This window comes from Tenrec ecaudatus, chromosome 11 (genome assembly GCF_050624435.1).
Source record: "Tenrec ecaudatus isolate mTenEca1 chromosome 11, mTenEca1.hap1, whole genome shotgun sequence".
NCBI lineage: Eukaryota > Metazoa > Chordata > Mammalia > Afrosoricida > Tenrecidae > Tenrec > Tenrec ecaudatus.
In genome coordinates, this window is record NC_134540.1 from 80,665,778 (window position 1) to 80,687,226 (window position 21,449).

The window sequence follows — 21,449 nt, forward strand, 5'->3', positions numbered from 1 at the left end:
TAAATACAGTGTCCCTCAACATCTGAGAGGGATTGGTCCTAGGTCACCCCCTACCCCTGAGATACCAAAATTCACAGATACTCACGTCCCTTATATAAAATGGTGTTGTGTTTGCGTCTAACCCATGCATATCCTTCTGTGCACTTGAAGTCATCCCTGGATCACTTATACCACCAAAAGCAGCGTAGCTGGAGATACAAGGTGCTGGAGGCCTCGGCACTTTCTTTTAACTCCGACAACTGTGTGAGCTAATTAAAGTGGACCACCCACCTCCCTGGAATGCTTAACAAATAAAATGACCAGCCCGTGTTCTTAATGATAAGCAGGGAAGGACACGAGGAGGAGAAGGTGTGAGATGCAAATCCCCTGCACCAAGGTAGGGGCTGAAATGAGGCGGAATCCAGGGACAGGGACAACTGTCCTCATTAGGGACATCAATGAGATTCTGATTAGATCCTAGAAGACATTTGCTTCTGAATATTCTGCTTGGGGGAGGGGTGGAGGAGAGTCCAAGGAGTGGTGGTGGTGGAGGTAGAGAGACTTGGTGTCCCCAAGATAAATAAGAGATTATAATTAATATGCTTAATTTATGTTCTAAACCAATCCAAACAGAACGTTGGCTTTCTGTTTGCTTTGATTTTTCTCCCTAATAGTACATTTCTTGCACTTGAGCAAAAGTAAACATATGCCTACTTGCTTGCTGTTTTTTTTTTTAATCCTACCTTCCATTCGGCTGCTTCCCGGGGACTGACCAGCATTTCCCCCCACACTCACTGTGTGTAGAGCGCACTCTCGCTGATACTCTGGGCTCCTGGGCAGCCTGTGCATCCTAACTCTCTCCCACCTCCTTCTCGCTCTCTTTGCTCACCTACCATCTGCCTTTTCTAGCTCAACAGCGAAAAGATGCCTCCCTCGCTGCCTGGAGGAGTAGTCCCACTGCATTACATGAAGAGCTAATTACTCGCCGAGATGTACTTTGTCCCTGGAAGGTCCATTAAATGAAGGAGATGGAAAAAATCAAACAAACAAAAGGCAATCAACTGAGTTGCATGCAGATCAGCTCTTTGACGGTAAGGGTCCTAAAGGCAATTTTACTCGGCCACCTTTTTGTGGCCAGGCACCGAGAGATTAATTATGTGATGTGTTCAAGGTCACACGAAGTTAGGCCAAGTTTGTCTGTTTCCATTCATCACTGCCTTTTATGTGTCCTCTGTGGAGTGGTTATGCTTACCACAAGGTCAGCAGTTCGAAACCACAAGCAGCTCCAGGAGAGAAAAATGAGGCTTTCTTTCTACCCCCTTCTTGATTTACAGTCTGGGAACCCCACAGGGGCAGTTCAGCTCTGACCTAGAGGGTCACAATGAGGGGGCTCCATGCCAGTAGGTTTGGTTTGGGGTTCTATAACTGAACAGACCTCTATACCAGGATGGCGGTTTAACATTTTTCTTAGTAGGCTTTGTTTTCACACCTAAAATCTCAGAAAACAGTTCTGCTCTGCGTCACTGGGTACCCTCTGGCGATGGGTTCCAGGAGCCCTAGGGAGACCAAAACCTGAAGACGCTGAATTCCTTATCTAAAATGGCATAGTGTTTGCGGGTAACCTAGGTACATTTTCTGATATACTTCCAATCACCACTGCATTACAAGGTCCCTTGGGACAGGGGACCTCGCGGTTAGGAGCCCAACATGCAACCACTAAGTCACCAGTGTCCTAACTACTTCCCTTCCGCTATTTAATAGAGTGGGACTGCGGCGGGCATGGGGTCGCCTTGAGGTGGAATCAACCAAGCCATGTAACCCCGCACGGGTTCCTCGGAGCACAGGGGGCAACACCTCACCCCTTTCTTGCTTTCTGAAAGTCTGTGCCCACGGGCCGTTCCAAAGTCGATCAAAATCGATACACTGAAAGGCCACGCAGCACTGCCGAAGGCATCTGGAATGGTGGCGCTGGAAGAGAGGGAATCGCAAAGGCTACTTAGCACAGACAGGAAGGCGCAAAGCCCCGAGCCTGGAAAGATGGGAAATGGGAGAGAAATAAGCCCGGAATGCGAAGGAGAGCAGGCCCAGCGAGGGCGAGCAGATTGGGGGCAGATGGGGAAATGCGGTAGGAAAGAAATCAGCGTTGGAAATCTTAAAGCCCTCCCTCCATCCATCCCTCCACCCCCATGTTCCCTTTTCATGGATTCCTACAGACCCCCCCATTTGCTGGGACGCCACTTGTCCCCGCGGCTTTCTGCCACTTGGGGCCCGGGGCACAGGTTGGGCTGACGCGGGCAGCGCGGAGCCTTGGCTGCGCTCGCCCTTGGCGCTGGGCAGGCCGCCTGGCCAGCTGCCCCCTGGCGCGGCGCCGCGGGCTGGTCACTCCGCCCCGGCAGGGATGAAAGGAGCGAATTGAGCTGCGCCTGCCCGCGTGTGCCCGGCGCGCGCGCGCGGGGTAGATAGGGCCCCTCTTTCCTGGCGAGCCGTCCAGTCTGGACGCAACACCGCTCGGCGAGCGCCTGCTGTCCTCCTGCTGCTCCGCACCTCCTTAGCCACGCGGGCATGGCCGCCTCCTCCGCGCGGCCGGCCGTCCTGGCCCTGAGCGGCCTGGTGCTGCTCCTGTTGCTCTGCCTGGGCCCAGGTGAGTTCAGAGTGGGGCCCTGGCTGAAGTTAGGACTTGATTCAAGGTAGTGCTGCCCAAGTTCCTGGGGACTGGAAATTGGTGATGGAGGCAGCACCAGTAGGAATCCTATCTTTAGTCCAGGCGGGGGGCAAGAGTTGTTAGGGAGACCTGTCCGGTTTGCATTTCTATGAGCGAATGAGTGGCACTTGGGCTTGAGTGGTCCCATCTGCAGAGAAACCTTGGGAAAGATCAAAAGCCCTGCGTCCAAAAGAAGATGGGGTAAGGTGGGTTCCTGAAGCCTCGAGCGGGGGCAAAGGGGGCCTCCATAGGACTTTAAGCAGGTTGGTGCCTTCGAAGGCAGAGGGGAGTAGGGGAGGTGGTGGGAGTGGCATCATTACCTCTGTTCCTTTCCAGCAGTTTCTAGGCAACAGAGTTTCTGCTGCACTTCACAGCAAGGTCAAGTTTCAGGCCTGCCCAAGCTGGGCCAGTCTTCACCCCCTAGATGGGGAACACATTCTTGTACCGCACGAAAACCTCAGTAAATCTGCTGGAAGTTCCTGGTTCCGTTCCTTTTTATTTTAAGCATGTACCCCAAATGAAGCAAATAGGCGGTGCATGGTGATCTGAGCCCAGGGAATCTAAGGTCACTTTATAAGGAAAGGGAGGGACAGACTTTTGATCCAGGGAAGATGTGAGGTTATGGAGGGAGGGGGTGCATCAACAGCCTGAGAGCAGACTGCGGTAAGTGTCGTTTTGACTAATGTTGTCTGTTTTACCTCTCTGGTTTCTAATATTCTCTGCTTCGTCTCTCTGAATTCTAATTGCCGTCATCACTGGTGCAATGACGGCACAGAAACTTGCAGACAATTGCATGCTTAAAGGGTATGTCAACGAAGTTAAGTTAAAATGCCAGTGAGAAATGCTCAGTGTAGTTGTTCACTCAGACATGTTACCAAGTTTCAGGTCTGCTAATAAATGCCCTAAGGGGTATACTCCACCCCCATCCCCCAAGCCTCAACCTGAAAGCATTCAGCTCAGGGAGTGGAGCTAATGAGTGGGTCAGCAAACCCAGCACCTTGAATTAGGTGCCCTGAGGCACCTCACTCCAGTAAGCCTCAGCCGGAGGCACTCAGCTCCACTTCTGTGGGTCAGCAAGCCCAGCTTCTCCAATTAAGTGCCCAGAGGCATCCTACTCCGCAAGCCAATCTCCTGCACAAACGCAACTCATCTTAACTTGCTCCATGGGTTGGGATGTCTATCACACCCTTCTTTGCCCTGGCTCCTGGTTCGGCTGCTGCTACTCTGAAGGTATAACTGTTGTCTGGAGCCAGGATGTTCTTGGGTCTAGAGGACTTGCTCCAATCCTGGCTCTTGCTTGTAATGGGATCCCTCTTCCTACTTTTAAGAGGGCTCATTTTATACAGGGAGTAGAAGAGCAATGAGTGCTGGAATCAGACAAGTCTTTCCCCCATCCATCTCTGAAGAACTGCAATCAGAAATAGTATGTTCTGCCCAAATACAACATGGCATGATACCTTACGGTTCACAAGTAGCTTCATGTGCACACGAGTGCCTTTGCTTCTTCCAAATCTGGGGCAGGTTCTTGGACCCTGATTTTGCTACTAAGGAGTACTGGAAGGAGTTCAGTAGTTGCCCAAGTAAACTCACAGTCAAGCCACCCGACCCTGTGTCCTGCACCAGCGGGCTCTTTTCTACTTCCATGTTTGTGTTTAATCCACTGCAAGCCCGGGACCACTGGACACTGTATGGTGTAAATGGAAAAGTAACGTAGCTGCTCAGCTTCTGTACTTTGCATATTCAAAACAGCCTGGGAAACCAAATTCACAGTTGGTGGTTGGTGGGGAGGGGTACCGTGTGGGAACCCCTAGTCACTCGAACAATAAGGGGAGCAGAGATTACTACTATTCTGGCCACATGGGGCATGCTAACCAGTATTTCCCACTACATGGCTTACCTAGGTCTCCCTCATTGTCGCTCCCATTTTAAGTAGTACACCTGAATAAGCATGTTGGGCTGCTACCTGAAAGGTCAGCAGTTCAAAACCTCCAGCAGCTGCTTGGGGAGAAAAAGGAGGCTTTCTACTCTCATAAGGAGACCATCTAGGAAACCCACAGGGGCAGCTCTGTCCTGTCACTGTGAGTCAGAATCGACCCACTGGCAGTGAGTTTGGAGCATAAGTCATTCCTTTTCAGGACATATTTTATTTAGTTCATATCAAGAATTTTTTAATGAGTCTTGATGAAAATATTAGCACCATTAGGCTGAACTGCAGTAATTTATTATGACAGAACATGAGAATCTGCAGATTATGTAGACTCGCCCAAATGTCTCCATGCTAAAAAACACTTAATAAATGGGTGGGGTGAGGTGATCTTTCTTGATCAATTCATTAATGGCACCTACAAAGGCAAATCTTGCAATTCTGAAGCTGTTGGGAAGATGGAATACCAGATAAATTAGGCATTGATATATTAGGATATCTATTATCACATCTGACTGCTAACTGCAAGGTCAATGGTTCAAACCCATCAGCCACTCCATGGAAGAAAGATGAGACTATTGGTTCCCGTAAAGATTTACAGCCTCAGACACTTTGTATAGGATCGCTGTGAGTCAGAAGAGACGTGATGGCAGAGTTGTTTTTTAAACTCGCTCCTAGAAAGAGCAGCTGATTGAGTAAAAAACCAAAAACCAACAACCCGCAACTCAGGGTTTTTTTTATGTATTCCTCTACTGAAACGAATTCAGTTTGGTACCCGATTAATAATATTCATAGCCTACTATGCAGTGTTTGAGAGCTCCTGAAAACTGGTGGTATAGGGCTTACGTATTGGGCTGCTTAATCAGCTGCTCTTTGAGAGAACGCTAAGGCCTTCTCTTCCTGCCAAGTGTTACACTCTGGGAAACACACAGGGGAAATTCTACCCTGTCCTAGAGGGTCGGCACGGACTCTGAGGTTGGTTTTGTTTGGTGCAATAATTGGCACGGTGGCAGCATAAGATTTGGTGAGGCTTGCCTTTCTAGAGCCGTAGTTATAGACACACACACATTTTTGCAAAGAGGCTTTTAAAAGTTCACAGAAAAATGAAATTAAAAGTTCATGGAATTTCCCCATAAATATTCTGCTATACATTTGCTTCAAGAAATCGCAGCCACATCACTAATTCACTAACACCTACAACCAAACTGTATTTTAACAGCCTTACATCCCACTCATTCATTGTTGAGCGCTTGTCCAGAAGGCAAGCCGATGGAAGACAAGATTCATTCTGTGTGTGCTATCCTGTGAAGTGCTAGAGATCGACAAATACTGAGCTATTCATGACTGCTAATATCACTGCCAAGGAACTGAGCTGTCTTCTTTGGCAAATGTTTTCATAGATTATTTTTCATTGAACCTTGCAATTGGAAGCAAACTTTAAGAGTGGTCCCACCTTCGTAGAATTGAATAATGCCCTCATGGTGAATGCTCATCTCCATCTATTGACCGTATTTTATTACAAATAGCACGTGTGCCACGCTAGGTTTTATGAGTGTTGCTCGTGATGCAGGCAAACATGTTTCTCCCCCTGTGGAGCATATACATGGGGAAATACGGTAAGTCCATCCGTCTGCAGCTACTCTTGGTGCATTCCATCTTTGGACCGCTGCCAGCTCTTGGCCACCCCACTGTATATGCCCTAATCAAAGACAGAGTGGTCTCTTCATTCCTCAGAACTCCTCCCAGATGTTTCTTTTCTCAAGGTTAAACACCTAAGTTCTTTTTATTTTTTCTTATAGCGCCAATGTTTGGACCCCTGCCCACCCTGAACACTTCTCCGACCACAAGCCCAGTTTTTTTCTGATGAATTTTTGAAAGTGATCCGCCATGTGAACTGCACACAGCAGTGCAGTTTGCTTGAGGTTTCTTCTTCAAGGTGCTGCCCTTTGATTAATATAGTCTAAGACTGCAATTTCGTTTTCACTGTCGGTGTGGTATTGGTATACGTAGACGCAGACCAATAGGACCGGAGACCATGGAAACCACTGGAGCTCGTGGATGGGCTGCTGCACATGGCACAGGTGTGCAGCCAGTCTCTGCAAGAGGCGAAGACCACCCCAGGGATGTCGCTGTCCCCAGGGAACCTGCCCAAGTCACTTCTGACTGGGTCATGAAAGCCCCTGGATGACCATATGTCATGCAGGCTGGAAGGAACACTTAGAAGAGTGAACGAGATCCTGTAATGAACTAAGCCAGGACAGCAGATATCCACAGGAACTGGCCTGGGAGAAACTGCAGTGTGGTCACCCCACTCAGAAAATCGGGGCCTGCGGGTTAAACAGGCTGGGGAAATCCTAGCAAGCTACCTATCCCGGGTCTGAGTTGGGGACCTCAATCTCCTTACTTGGCAGGGTCGAAGCTAAAGGCAGAGGGTAGCACTCCGAGGGCAGGCAGATTCAAATGCGTGCCACCAGAGGACCAGGCAGTTTGCGGACCGTGAGGTGTACTGAGTGCTTTGAGCCTTGTGTGGACATGCTAGGTTCTCTAATAAAAAGCATCTGCAGGCAGAGTGCAGCTGTGGCCCACTAGCTTGAGATCCTTTGGCTATGAATGTGTTTTCTCTCCCTGACCTACACAGCGAATGCTTTCAGCAGAGATTCCTAACCTAATTTGGATCACAGACACTTCCTGAGATTCTGGTGGAAACTAGATGCCCAGTCCCAGAAAACTGCCTTTGCAGACGCAGACACAGTTTTCAATACTTTTCCAGACAAGCCTGCCCAGTCTCCTCTGCCTGAGAAAATGGTCTCTCGCCATCTCCATGCCTTTCTCCCCTGGTCACATTAGGCTGCTAACTACAAGGTCAGCAGTTCAAAACCACCACGTGTTCCATGGGAGAAAGAGGAGTCTGTCTGCTACCATGAGAGTTAGCCTTTGAAACCCAACGGGGCCATTTGGCCCTGTTTCTGGGGTACCCACTAGTCCCGGTCACCTTGTTGGCAGTGAGTTTGGTTTGGGGAGCCCCCAGATTCTATTTCTTTACATCCGGACAGAAGATGCCAGGGTTTTGCTTCTGTGTTCCTTGTGGCTCTGGACTCACCTTTCATGGGACAAGCCCTATACCTTCTTGTAAAAGAATCAGAGGTTTGTTTTCTCTTGTAGAAACTTTAGGCAAACAATTCTATAGATCTTCAGACCAGTTCACTAGGTGGACAGGGGTGATTCATCCAGGTCAGGTATGTTACTTGCTGTTGAGAACACTGGCTTCCTTAGAAGCAGGATTAGAACTGAGTAACCGGCATATGGGATGCTGGCTTGTGGAGCCAGGTGAGTGAGCTACAAAGTGGGGCTGAACTTGTAGGGCAGTGGTTCTCAACCTGTGGGTCGCCACCCCTTTGGCAGTCGAATGACCCTTTCACAGGGGTCGCTCGATTCCTAACAGTAGCAAAATTACAGTGATGAGGTAGCAACAAAAATAATTTTACGGTTGGCAGGGGGGTGGTGGTCACAACATGAGGAAGTTTATTAAAGGGCCGTGACATTAGGAAGGTTGAGAACCACTGCTCTAGGGAGTGGGGTTGTGTTATTTCCTTTTTTTCTGTACATCTTGCTTGCTGTTTGCTGCCACCAAGTGTCTGCAAGCGCACGGCCCTCATGGAGTTGCTGCAGAATCACCACTATGACTCAGGATAGCAGAAAAGAAACCAACCCAACCTCACTGCCCTCCAATTGATTCTGACTCCGTGTGGCCTCGTAGGACAGAGCAGATCCGCCCCTGTGGGTTTCCAACCCTGTAACGTTCTATGGGAGCCGACAGCCTCTACTTTCTCCTGTGGAGCAGCTGGTGGTTTCGACCTGCTGACTTTTCGGTTGGGGCTATGCTGTCACAAGCCAAAGAATGCCTGTGGCAACCAGAAGCTAGTAAGCGGCAAGCGGGTATTGTTCCCAGGAGAGCCATCAGAGGGCAGCCACTAGGGCACCAGGCCCCCTTCCACTTATCTAGACACCCAGGCAGAATGCCCAACCAATTCTTAGACCCCAGTGGTGGAGCATGTGCATGTCTGGTTGACCATGTGTGTCAGTTTACTGTGGCTGCCAGAACCAGAGGCGGAGAAACCAGTAAGCAAGGAAAACATGGGCTTACTTGTCATAAGTAACCTAAGTAAACCTATACTTCTTGCCCTGCTTACTGTCTATCCAGTGGTTCTGAACCTGTGGGTCGCGACCCCTTTGGGAGGTTGAATGACCCTTTCACAGGGTCGCCTGATTCATAACAGTAGCAAAATCACAATTATGAAGTAGCAGTGAAATTAAATTGGGTGTCACCACTACATGGGGAACTGTATTAAAGGATCACGGTATTAGGAAGGTTGAGAACTACTGGCTCTATTCCATCTCTGTCAGGGATGGCAAGTTTAAAGAGGTGTTGATTCTGTACCAAGAACCTATGGGGAGAGCGAGCAGCCATCCTTTAAAGGCAGACTCTTTGTAGTGGTGGGAAAAGAGAACTGGGTTACTGGGGATTAGTAAACACAAGTCAGCCTGTGTTTCCCTTTGACTGAGCCCTCTCACACTGAACACAACAAAGTTTGGTTGGCATAAGTACATCCACACTGTGCTGCTCAAAGCAATAGAACTGTATGCTTTTAGAGGTCTGCTGATGAAGTGTGAACTCGAGGTGCTGGCAGGGCCAACACTGCTCCCTCTGGAGGCTTCAGAGAAGGCACCTTTCTTGACTCTTCCCACCTTCTGGTGGACACAGGTCTTCAGCTTGTGACAGCAACATTCCAACCTCTGCTTTCCGCTTGGCTTCACACAACCTGGTCTGTATCCTTTTTCTTCTATAAGGACACCTGCCCATTGGATTTAGGGCCCATCCCAATTTCCGTATAATATCATCTCAAGTTCTTTAACTAATGCTATCCATAAACACCCTATTTCCAAATGAGCTTACACCATGACGTATGGGTGGACTTGAACTTTTGAAGGACACTAATCAACCCACTAGGAACCAATGGTGGTTCATTGATTGAATTCTCCCCCTCATGGTATAGTACGTTACTCCTTGGCCTGCTAACTGCAAGATGACCAGTTCAAACCCACCAACTGCACTTAGGGAGAAAGATGAGGTTTTCTGCTCCCATGAAGATTTATAGACTTAGAAACCCAAAGAGACAGATTCACTGCCTCCTATAGGATGGCTATAATGGTTATGTGTTGGGTTGCTAATCACCAGGTTAGTAGTTCAAACCCACCAGCTGCTCCAAGAGAGAGAGACATGGCTTTCTACTCCTTTAAAGAGTCGCAATCACAGAAACCCACAGGGACAGTTCTACGCTGTCCTATAGGATTGCTATGAATTAGAATTGACTCAATGTCAAAGAGTTTGGTTTGATAAGGTGGCTATAAGGACAAATTGACTCGGTGGCAGTGAGCATGTGGGAGACTGGGGTGGTTCCTGGTCTGTGCACTCCCACTGGCTTCTCAGAGGGGACTCGCAGGTTGCTCTGATACTGAGTCTCAGTGGAGCATCCACACTAAAATAGACTTGGAAGAAAGGGCTGGCACTCTACTTCTAAAAAATTAGCACAAACACTCCATAAATCATAATGGTCCTGTCCTGTTGTACACAGAGTTGCCATGTACTGAGGGTCAACTCCACAGAAGCCAACATTAGACCCATGAAACCATGAGCAGTGAAAGTTGGATGGGGCGTTCACAGGGCAATGGCGGCCTTCTTACAAGGCATAAGGGAGAAGCAGGTGCGTTTCCCTGGTGGGGTACATCTGGGCACGGTCAGCAGTATGAAAGCACCAGGGGGGCTTGAGGTAGAGAGACAAGGCTTTCCACTCCCATAGAAAGTCCCAGTCTCAGAGATCCACAGGGTCCGTTCTACCCAGTCCGCTAGGGCCATTATGAGTCGGAATTAACCCTATGGCAGTGAATGAAAGTGAGTTCGCCTGCAGGGGTCATGGTCAGCAGGAGCAGTCATAGGCAGCCTGAGGTCTTCATGTCTCTCTGCATGGTAATGTGGCAAGCATTGGGTACTGCAGACCTGTTTCTATGAAGGCAATGGTGTATTTTTGTGGGGAGCAGAGAACAGGAAGAGAGTGTCTATGGATGAATCCTTTAGTCTCATGTAGTAAGAAGCCTGGCAGGCTGGGCTTCTGGGGTGAAGGGAGGCCTTCACCCTTGTGAGCTGGAGTTGAGTCCCAATCACATTCTCATAGTTAATATTGTTCCTGTGTTAGTCTGGGTAAACTCGGGAAACAAATCCACAGAAACTCATATATGTATAAGAGAGAGGTTTATATAAAGGGTAAGTGTACATTCAGAAAGCATCCCAGTCCATGCCCATAAGTCCAACTTAGCCCATGTGTCCGACACTGATCTACAAAGTCCTCCTCAAACTCAAAAAACACACACAATGATGCCGAATGCAGGAGGATCACAGGCCAGTAGTTAGAAAGTCTTTGGATCCAGTGGCATTGTAAGCATCTTAGTGCTGGCTGGGGTCTCCATGTGGCTTCTCCAGCACCCAGGGCTGCATCAGGGTAAGACCATGAGGCTTCTCCACAGGGACGTCTCACAGGAAGTGAGCCTTGCCCTCTGAGGCAGAGAACTAGCTAAGGCAGCCTCACGTTGGTCTGACCATCAGAGAGCAAGAGACAAGAGAACTAGAAAGGTGAGGCTCACCAAGCCTTTTATCTCACCACCCTTCAATTAATCCCAGATGTGTTTATCAGCCAGGTTGGCACAATTTCCTCCACTGTATCCTCCCATGATAGTGCTACCTTAAAGTTACCTCTTACAAGCACATGGCTGATTACTATGCAGCAGGCATCTCTAGCCGTAGGAGCAGACGTGTGCTATTGCTCTCTAGGCTCTGGGGACAGCCACCCTCCCCCCCCCCCCCGACCTGCCCAGGCATGGGTGTTGGGTCACTCCTCCAATGTACTCTGGGGCCTTTAGGGTTAGGGTACAGCCCACTTTGTTACATATGTGGCTACCTGTATTTAGGGGCTTGCATGCTCCCGAGTGTATATAAGCATTGGTTGGAAATACACTCTCTCTGCACAGACCCGGCTCATGAAATCGTGATTGTGAAGGGGAGCACATGCATGCTGTGTCTTGTCTGATGTCTCTTTCATTTTACCCCCAGTTACACAACTGCCCCTTGGGCCCATTCGACTGTGGGGGCTGGTACCCCAGGCATTTTCACCTTGGCTAGATCATCAAGGGCAAGGCCAATGTAGGAGAAACAGCTTTCCATAGGGTATGGCTGTAGAGCTGAGGGAAGAACAGTGCGCAAGCATCCCCGTGTCAACTGGGCCCTGTGTGAGAAAAGCCAGGTTTGCTAACGCGATCTTTGCTGGATGGCCAAACTGCCCGCTCACGGGAGAGGGCATGAGCGCTTTCTCCCCTCTTGATGCATGCATTTGAGAAACAAACAGTTTCAGGACAACTCGGAAACAGATTTCTATTTTCCTTCCTTAGGTGGCGTAAGTGGAAACAAGCTCCAGCTGATGCTTCAAAAGCGCAAAGGTAAATGTGCCCCTCGCGTGCATTCTTGACGGGCTCGAACCCAGTGGCCTTGTCGGGTGCGCTCGCTGGAGTCTCATCTTCGGAACATAAAATCGGCTTACTCCTTAAAAGGTAGAAAGGGGGAACCGATCACAGGATCTACTTATAACCCTCCCCCCAGGGGACAGAAAAGTGGGTGCAGGGAGACATCGGACAGTATAAGACAGAACAAAATAATAATTTATAAATTGTCCAGGGTTCATGAGGGAGAGGAAAACATCAGGAGGCTGTATCCAGGGCTCAAGCAGAAAGCAAATGTTTGGAGAATGATGATGGCAACACATGTGCACATGTGCTTGACACCATGGATGGATTGTGATATGAGTTGTAGGAGCCCCCAATGAAATGATTAAAGAAAGAGAGATGTAAGAGCCCCCAGTAAAAGTAAGGAAAACAAAGCAAAACCAGGTGGGTGGATCAGAAGGGCTGACTCTGTGGGTGTGTGGAATAGCATTTTATTAGACAACTATTGGCCATAAATGTTTGAAGTGATTTATTTTAAGCCTTGGACTCAAAAGTTACACAAACAGAGCCACGGTGTTAATTGGATGCTGTTTGTTTTAGAGCCACAAGACACTTGGCCGCGCGCGTCTCAATTTAGGGGCTAACTTTGAGAGTCCATGAAACCGCAGCTGGCAGGGTACTCTGGGAGTGGCAGTGTTGGAGAACACACAAGGGTGAGGGGTGAAATGGAGAAACCTTTTTGTCACAACTACCCCCCCCCCCGCCACCACCCGCCCATTGTACAAAATGCTTCCAAGATAAATGAGGTAGGCAGCGCAGGCTGGCAGCCACAAAACATGGGCTCGAAGCCTGGTCGAATCAGGTAGATTTACTGGATCAATTAAATCTATTGTGTGGTTGCGAGTGCTATTTTCCCTCAGTGAACGTCCATCTTCAGCCATAAAAATTAAGACGTTATCTGAACTTTGCCGACATCGCTGATGCCAACACCTGAAGTCATTTCTGTATTTATTTTCCTCCTTTTTCATGGGGCCAGCGAGTCGGCTGAGCCCTTGTGTTGCAAACAGTTCACACGCCAGGGTGCCGGCTCAGAAGTTGGACGTTCAAGCCCACACTGAGGGTCCTTGGAAGAAAGGCCTGGCGATCAACTCCTGGGAGAAATCAGTCATTGAGATCGGTCATCATTCAGTTCTGCTCTGACAGACAGGGGACTCGATGCTATGAGCCAGAGTCAAATGTAAGGCCCCTGATTTCCTTGGAGGCCGAACAAAGGAGCGCAGGAAGCTCACTCTCCCCCTTCCCAGTCAGCTGCTGCCAGGCCCGGGAAGCGTAGATGGCCCCTCTCAGGGGCAGGGTCTCAGGGAGTTCTTCTTCCTGTTACAGAGCCTCCAGCGTCTTCCCCAGCATTCTCAGCACGCACAGAGATCCTGGTAGACCCTGCCTCCCTGCCATCAACTCCACGAATGCTCGGAGTTCTCAGGGGTCCAACTGGTTGGAGGTCAATCAGAGAACAGACATTTGAGATCATCAGGATGACCTCAGTCAAGTTAAGAGTGAGAGGACACGGTTCCCATAGCCAGGGCAGAGCTGGGGTGGAGGTGGGGGAGCAGAGGTAGCAGCATCAAGCCTTCCTCAAAGCATCAGTGATCAGACTGTAAGGCCCAGAGCCACTAGGGTGACACTGTGTGTTCTGGCAAACCAACATGACAACTTGGACTTGTCACTAGGCTGGGTCTACCTCAACCCTTCCAGGGACCATCATACCACACACACCCCACTTTCTCTTCTAAGTCAGTGGTTCTCAGCCTTCCTAATGCCAGGACCCTTTAATACAGTTCATCATGTGTGGGAACCTCCAACCATAACATTATTTCCGTTACTGCTTCATAATCGTAATTTGGCTACTGTTATGAATCGGGTGACCCCAGGGAAAGGGTAGTTTGACCCCCAAAGGGGTCTCAACCCACAGGTTGAGAACCACTGCTCTAAGTAAACATACTTCTCTCATTTGTGTATGAAGGTAAGTTAAAAAGTTCTGCTACCTGGTTTTTTGTTAATATATATATATATATATATATATATATATATATATATATATATATATATATATATATATATATATATATATATATGTTAAGCATGTTTAAACATGTTTCTGTGATCAACAGAGAGTGGCTGCAGGAAAGTTCTTTTAGTAATTTGTCTTAGTCTTGTTCAGGTGTCTTTAAAAAAAAAAGGTCAGCTCCAGACAGTGGCTTCTGGGGAAAATTTAACTGAGCCAGGTAAAGTCAAGACCAAGAGGGATGGCTGTGAGGGCTATGGGGCTGGTTTGTAGGGATTCCAAAGGGACAATCTGGATAGACTTTCTCAAAGATAGATGATGATCACGGGCCTTATTATGAAGATATTTTCAGCACTAGAACCAATTGTGGTTGCACATGGTGGTGGTGGTGGTGTGTGTGTGTGTGTGTGTGTGTGTATGTGTGTGTGCGCGCACACGCATGCTCTAAGATTGATGTGGTGGTGACTGTCCAATGCCCCTTGACATGAATGAACTATTGAAATGTATGACATGTAAATTACATGCAGTAAAACTGTTGGGGAAAGGCAATTGACAATGGCATTGGGGAGGGAAAGGCCAGGAGAGTCCCCCAAGGACTCGCCCTTCCCCCCACAAGGCATGTGCTTGTTCTTGAGGCCGGCAGGGCTGTCCGAGGAGAATTTCATTGGGAAACCTTGCCCCGCCCACTTACAGCTCTGCGCGTGCCCGAGGACATCTTTTTGTCCCTCAGACTCAAAAAATATCGAATAGGAAGGCATGTGGAGGCCCTTGAGGAGGCCAAGCATGGCAGAAAGTGTAGAATGCTGAATTCTCTGGGGCAGGGCTAGAGAGCCGTGAACACCGCCTTCAGACGTGCAGACTGAGATGGAGGAGAGGCTAAGAAACTGTAGCTTCCCATTTTGGCATTTTTGGTTAATAAAGGTGGCTATGGTTTTGTAGCAATGTTTTTTCCTTACTCTCATCTATTATGAGCACACGCCTGCATATATGAGGGGGTACCCAAACAAACCCAGGGTTTTTTCAATGCTATGCATTAAAATTTTATTTTTACAAAACAACTTTATCATCTTCAAAATACTCTCTGTTATACTTAATACATTCGTCAAATCTGTGATTCAATTCTTGGAAACATTTTTCAAACTTATCTGTTTGGATGACTGATAGCACCTCCTTTTTGTTTTGTTTTGCCCTTCACCTCTTCTGTCGTTAATTGCTGTCCTTTCATGTCCCTTTTCACTTGTGTTAACAAAAAGAAGTCGGACAGAGTAAGGTCAGGTGAGTCAGGTGCATGGGGCAAAAGAAGTATTCTGTTTTTTTGCCAAAAACTGGCACACTGGGATGGCTGTGTGAGCAGGTGCGCTGTCATGGTGACAAAACCAGTCCCCCATCTGCCACAAATCAGACTTTTTATTTTACAGTTACATAATTTTTTTAGAACCTCTGAATAGAAAGCTTGATTAATATTCTGATCTGGTGGAATGAACTCTAAATGCAGTATGAATTGAGATTTTCATCTGTTTGGGAAGTTGATGGCTATCCAGAACGAGGTTCATCATCAATTGACATTTCACCTTTTCTGAAACAAAAAAACTACTCGCACACTTGAGTTTTTACAAGGACAAGCGCAATCGTTGTAAGCTGTATTCAACATCACAACAATTTCTGCAGCATTTTTCCCGAGCTAGAAACAGAATTTCATAGCCACACACTGTTAAATTGGCCATCACAAAAAAATGAGGTTCGAGCAAAACTGCTTTTATCAAAAAATTCTCCGTGACCAAGAGAACCTTACCAGATGTCACAAGGTGCACTAACTCAGAGCAAGTTGCTTGATGCTCACCTGGTGGGAAAAATTCGTACTATGAATTCTCCGCCCAGTGGAGCTTTCCCCCCGTATTTTGGGGGTACCCCCTCATGTGTGTGGCACTAGACTCAGTTCTGTTACCTTTGGGGAAAGCCATGACTCAGAAATTTCTGGGTGGCTCAGCGTCTGATTGCTAAATGAAATGTTGGAAGCTGGCCCAGAGACACCTTGAAGAATGTCTTCGTTCACAGCCTTGTAAACCCTCTGAAGCCCAGTTCTGTTTTGCCCACGTTGGTCACCTGTGGTGGAATCAATGTGTAGGTACCTGGTAAGCCACCACTCCTTACATGGGCTCTGGACAGGGTGAGTAGGCTGCAGATAACCTGAGTTTGGTTCCTGTCCCAAGCCCTAGAAGTCGAGTATTAGCCTGCACACCGATTAGAGAGCTCACTTAACAAGAAGCGTGGGGAAGTGCGGGCTGGAGGCTGTACTGGATGCCTGCCAGACTAAGAGCAAAATCAAGTCAGAATTGGGTACCACAGCCATGGGAACAGTCTCTCTAGGGGTGACTCACCCTTGTAAGATACAATAATTCTCTGTGTTTTGGGGGTGGGAAATTGATCATTTCAGCATCCGTTCCACCAACGACTGACGTGGCTGTTGATGAGAACAAAGCAAAGGCGTTCTTGAGCAGCCCGAAACGCCAGAGACGGCAGCTGTGGGACCGCAGTCGGCCGGAGGTGCAGCAGTGGTACCAACAGTTCCTCTACCTGGGCTTCGATGAAGCTGTAGGTGGCCCTTCCTGGTGTGGGGCGGCGGAGGGCAGAGGGACGGCTTGGGGAAATATGGGCTGCATTAGTCACTCTGAAAGCATTCATTCCCCCCTTGTACACCCAAGTGCCACCGGCTGAATGTCCTCCATCACACTAAACCCAGATCAAAGTCCTCTGATGAGGACATGCCTGCAAGGGAAGGCTCCCAGGGCTTAGGTTGACTCCGGAGTCCCTGGACGTGCGGCATGAGTGGCTCACATGCTTACATGCTCAGATGCTAACGGAAAGAGTAGAGGCTTGAGTCCATCCAGAGGGGCCTTGGAAGAAAGAGCTGGCTTCTTGCCTCTGAACAAGTAGCCAATGAAAACCCTAGAAAAGCCAGTTCTACTGTGAAGCATAGGGTCGCTATGAGTCAGGATTGACTTGACAGCCGTTTTTGTGTGTTTGCTGCTTGGTGCTGTTTTAGATTCGTGAAGAATCTGTTTTTCCTGAGAATCCTACAAATGATCTGTATGAGTTGGCCGAGGTGCCCTCAAAATAACTCACAATGCCCTACAACAGCTTCTGTTTTACCCAAGAACAGGTCAGCTACCACAAGATCAATCCACAGACTTATCAGGAGAATGGGGAGAGATACAAAGGAGACGATTGTTCTCAGATTTGGGGGGAGGGAGGAGAGGTTGCCAATGTATTTGACCAAAAATGTGGTTTTCAGTTCATGGATAGCTTTAATGGGCAAGTTCACTGGATTAAAGACAAAGACAATTTAGATTCACACTCCCACCTGGGGTTCAGACACAGGGAAGACAATGGCAGGGGAAAGTCAGCTAAGAGTTAAAAGCTTAGCTTTTGCACCCAGGGTCCTTACAGATTGATAAGGATGAGTTCAGCTCCTGCCAGGTGGTGATGTTGGCTAAGTGTTGGACTGCTAGCTGCAAGGTCAATGGTTCAAATCCACCAGTTCCAAGGGAGAAAGCTGGATGCTCCCATCACCTTCAGTCTTGGAGACCCATGTAGGGTTGGTATGAGTCATAAATGACTCATTGGGCCATACACAAAAGGAGCATGAAGGGGAATTTAAAACCATTCGTGGGCAATTCCACCATCTTTTCATGAGTTCTTCGAAACCCTCGCATTTGTAAGCCTTCAAGGCAGGGGGACACATACTTGCACTGCCTCCGGCCAGGAGCTCAGTGAGTGTTTCCAGGGCAAGCACTTCCAACCGGAGCAGCTGGGACGATTTTTTCAATAGGGTTGTGCATACTGGGAATATAAAATCTTGAAGTAGGTAAAAAAATAAAACAAACCTCTTTTGAAACATGTTTAGTGGCTGCATATGAATAAATCACATTTCCTTCTCATTTCTTATCTTTTGCTAATATGTATATATGCATATCATATATCAACCTAAGTATCACAATGTGTGTATACATACCCACAGGCACACACACATGGTTATAGCCAAATATAGAGAGCCAAACTCCACACCTTACATTAACAAGGATCCCAAGGAAAATAATATCGTATTATTCCTCACTTAAAATTGCATTCTGGCCAGTAGGATTACTGGGAGAAAAGTCTTTATGTTTAAAGGTTTTATGGCGTAAGTCTTGTCATACTCATGTATGGGAATACAACTTTTCTAGTACTTTCAATGTTACCTGGTATTCTCATTATATATATATATATATATATATATATATATATATATATATATATATATATATATATATATATCTGATCTGAAAGGTAAAATTGGTGTGATTTGCATTTCCTTGATTACCAGTTTCCTTAGCATTTGCCAAGTCCCTGTTATCAGCCGGTTCATTAAAATGGGTTCCAAGAGTGTCACAAGGACAGATGCCTGTCTGGTGACAAAACCAGAATAAAGATGGCTATGAAATACGATGACAGTAACAATGTGTGCATGGGCGAGGCCAGAAGGGCTGCCTTTGGCAGTGGAATGATGTAATCCTCTTTTTAATCCTCTTTACTATGTAATCCACTCCTACATCCTGACGACTCTGCATTACTTTTTATTCATTAAAAAGATTAATCAAGAAGATATATTTTAGCCCAAACTTGAAACAAGCTTATAACACATTGAAAGCCAAGGAATACGATTTTCTGGCTACCAGAAGAAAAGCGGTCCTTTTGTTTTTTCTGTAATGGGAGACAAGGAAGGTGGGATGGAGGCAGGGATTCAGCGTTCCCATGAAAGGCCCCGGGGCTGAGGTGGGCCCTCTCGGATGGCTCGAGCCCAGGCTCCGCAGATGAGGAATTCGAACTGTGCTCTTGACAGCCTCCCATCCTCCCCATCAGGTTCTCTAGGATCAGGTAGGGCTTCACGGCCCTCCTTGCCCCTCACACTAATTCTCTCCCCTTATCCCATGAACACGTGAGTGTTGTTCTCAATTCATGGTGCACTTTCAGCATCACTAAAGCAAACCGCATGTGCTTTGAGAAACACAGGGATATGTTTGCCCAATGAGTTGCCCGAGCTGTCAACCTGATTGTCATTCTGCACTTACGCATCTTGGGCCTGTCTCCTTTCTTACGAACTGCAACCACCCCGTCTCTCACAGCAGTTTCTTGAGTCCGAGGAGTGTCTTGTTTTAGAAGGACACCGGCTGCTGGGGGAAAAGACCAGGGCTCTCTAATCCCATCCAGTGTTCCAGTCTCTGAAACTCACAAGGCCAGTTCTCCTCTGGCCTGCAGGCTCACAATGAGTTGGACTAGGCTTCATGGCAGGGGGAGAGAGAGAGAGAGAAAGAGAGGAGAGAAAGAGAGAGAGAGAGAGAGAGAGAGAGAGAGAGAGAGAGAGAGACCGACCCCAGCACCTAGCACGGTGCCTGATGTGCTGTGTCCATGTAATAAATGTTTGTGAAATGAATACACACTCTAGCCAATACAGGTATAGAAGTGACTACCAAAAATATTCTTTCCCATACCTCTAACATGACAGTGGAGTGATTGACTATCTAGCCAAGTTACCAAGCACCTACTGTTTGCACGATGTGGGCACCCTGGTGGCCCAGCAGTTAAGCACTCAGCTGCTAATGGAAAGGTCAGCAGTTTGACCCCACCAGGTGCCCTGGCAAGAGAAACAGCAATTTGCTTCCGTAAAGATGGACAGCCTTGGAAACCCTGTGAGGCAGTTCTGTTCTGCTCGCCCCTGGAGGGTCGCTGTGAGCGGAAATCCGCTGGATGGCACTGGGTGATTTTGTGATGGGCTGTGGCCCAGGCAGAGAGACAGAACGGACCGGTGAAGGCCGTCTGCCTATAGTCAGATGTTGGCAGAGCCTACGAGCCAGGCCAGGCTGTTTCTGCCTTTGGCAACTATTCATTTTATTTGCCCAAAAGAGAAAAAACAAAATTAAAATCTGGGCCAGATTTAGAACTAGTATGATGAATGATAAGTTTTCAAAGAGATGGGCATGCACGCCTTTGGGGAAAGAGTCTTTATACCAAGTCCTTTATCGCCAGTTAATACTGACTTCTGGGCACAGGGTTATCATAACAAAGTTATTCCTAGTATGCTCGCTATCATGGAAGAAAAATCACCACCGAGCTAAGTCCTAGGTAAGATGTGGTCTCAGGGGCTATGTACCATTAAATCAATTCTCTCTTCCTCCAGAAATTTGAAGATGATGTTGCCTACTGGCTGAACAGAAATCGAAATGGGCACGAGTATCATGGTGATTACTACCAACGTCACTATGATGAAGATGCTGCGATTGGTCCCCGTGACCCCTACAGCTTCCGGCACGGAGCCAGCGTCAACTACGATGACTACTAACCCTTCCTGACCGCGCAGCGCACATACAACCAGGAGGGGCTTCTTCATCTACTGCTGCATCTCAGAGCGCCTGGTTTCTATTCTGCTTTGTTTCAGCTGATCTTTTCTAGAATCTTCTGTGATGAAGAACTAAGCACAGCATGAAAAAAAATCCTGCTCCTATTTTGTGCAGGCGCCTAACGTTCCATTTCATTTTAAAAAATGGAATAAAGGCGTTAAAAAAAGTCTCTGTAAATTCATTGGGGTGAAAATTAAGCTGCCCCCGGGTTTCACCACGTTCATGTTTCTGACGCCCATGCAAGTGGGCATGGTGGGGGGGAACATCCGGGAGCACCTGTGGGTTTGGCACAGGGCAGTTCTACCTCGAGACCAGAAGTAGATGGTGCCCGGCTACCACTACCACCTGCTCTGGCTGTGACTATAGGAAGTCCTGTCTATTTCACAGAACAAGATTCAAAATCATGACAAAAGCCTAGACCTGGTGAGTGGTGTAAACCTCGACACTGTGGCCCTCTGACACCCTTCACACCTGAACCTGAACCAACTCCCGGACATCACTTCTCAGCCAAACCAGAGGCTTATAGAGGGCCTGTGAACGTCCCCGTGGAGTGTGCTCCTCAGAACAACCGCCCGCTGAATGTAAGGGGAGCGGGAGGGGAGGGGGAGCAGAGACTCATAGACAAAGTGGGAGGGGTGGGGGAGCGGGGACTCAGAGACAAAGTGGGAGGGGTGTTGTCACATAGAGAATACAGTTAATGTCACAAAACAATATCTGAATGGAGGACTGATTTGTAAATGTTCACTTAAAACATGCTGCTTTTTTTTCCTTCTGACCACCCCCTTCCCCAAGGAAAAAGAT

General features: G+C 47.9%; 1 protein-coding gene across 1 annotated transcript; it reads left to right on the plus strand.

The window, feature by feature from the left end:
* Positions 1-2,541: 2,541 nt before the first annotated feature.
* ECRG4 (ECRG4 augurin precursor) lies at positions 2,542-20,676 on the plus strand. The gene is made up of 4 exons (XM_075562578.1): positions 2,542-2,620; positions 12,102-12,149; positions 16,649-16,806; positions 20,429-20,676. The coding sequence occupies exons 1-4, from the start codon at positions 2,542-2,544 to the stop codon at positions 20,588-20,590; spliced, it is 447 nt and encodes a 148-aa protein (XP_075418693.1). The 3' UTR covers positions 20,591-20,676.
* Positions 20,677-21,449: the final 773 nt, after the last annotated feature.

What these genes read in the sequence shown, in the direction of transcription:
- ECRG4 (XM_075562578.1), top strand. Translation starts at nt 2,542, where the DNA reads ATGGCCGCCTCCTCCGCGCGGCCGGCCGTCCTGGCCCTGAGCGGCCTG. An exon ending in GTTGCTCTGCCTGGGCCCAG is followed by an intron (nt 2,621 to 12,101) that starts GTGAGTTCAGAG and finishes TTCCTTCCTTAG; the next exon opens with GTGGCGTAAGTGGAAACAAG. An exon ending in GATGCTTCAAAAGCGCAAAG is followed by an intron (nt 12,150 to 16,648) that starts GTAAATGTGCCC and finishes TGATCATTTCAG; the next exon opens with CATCCGTTCCACCAACGACT.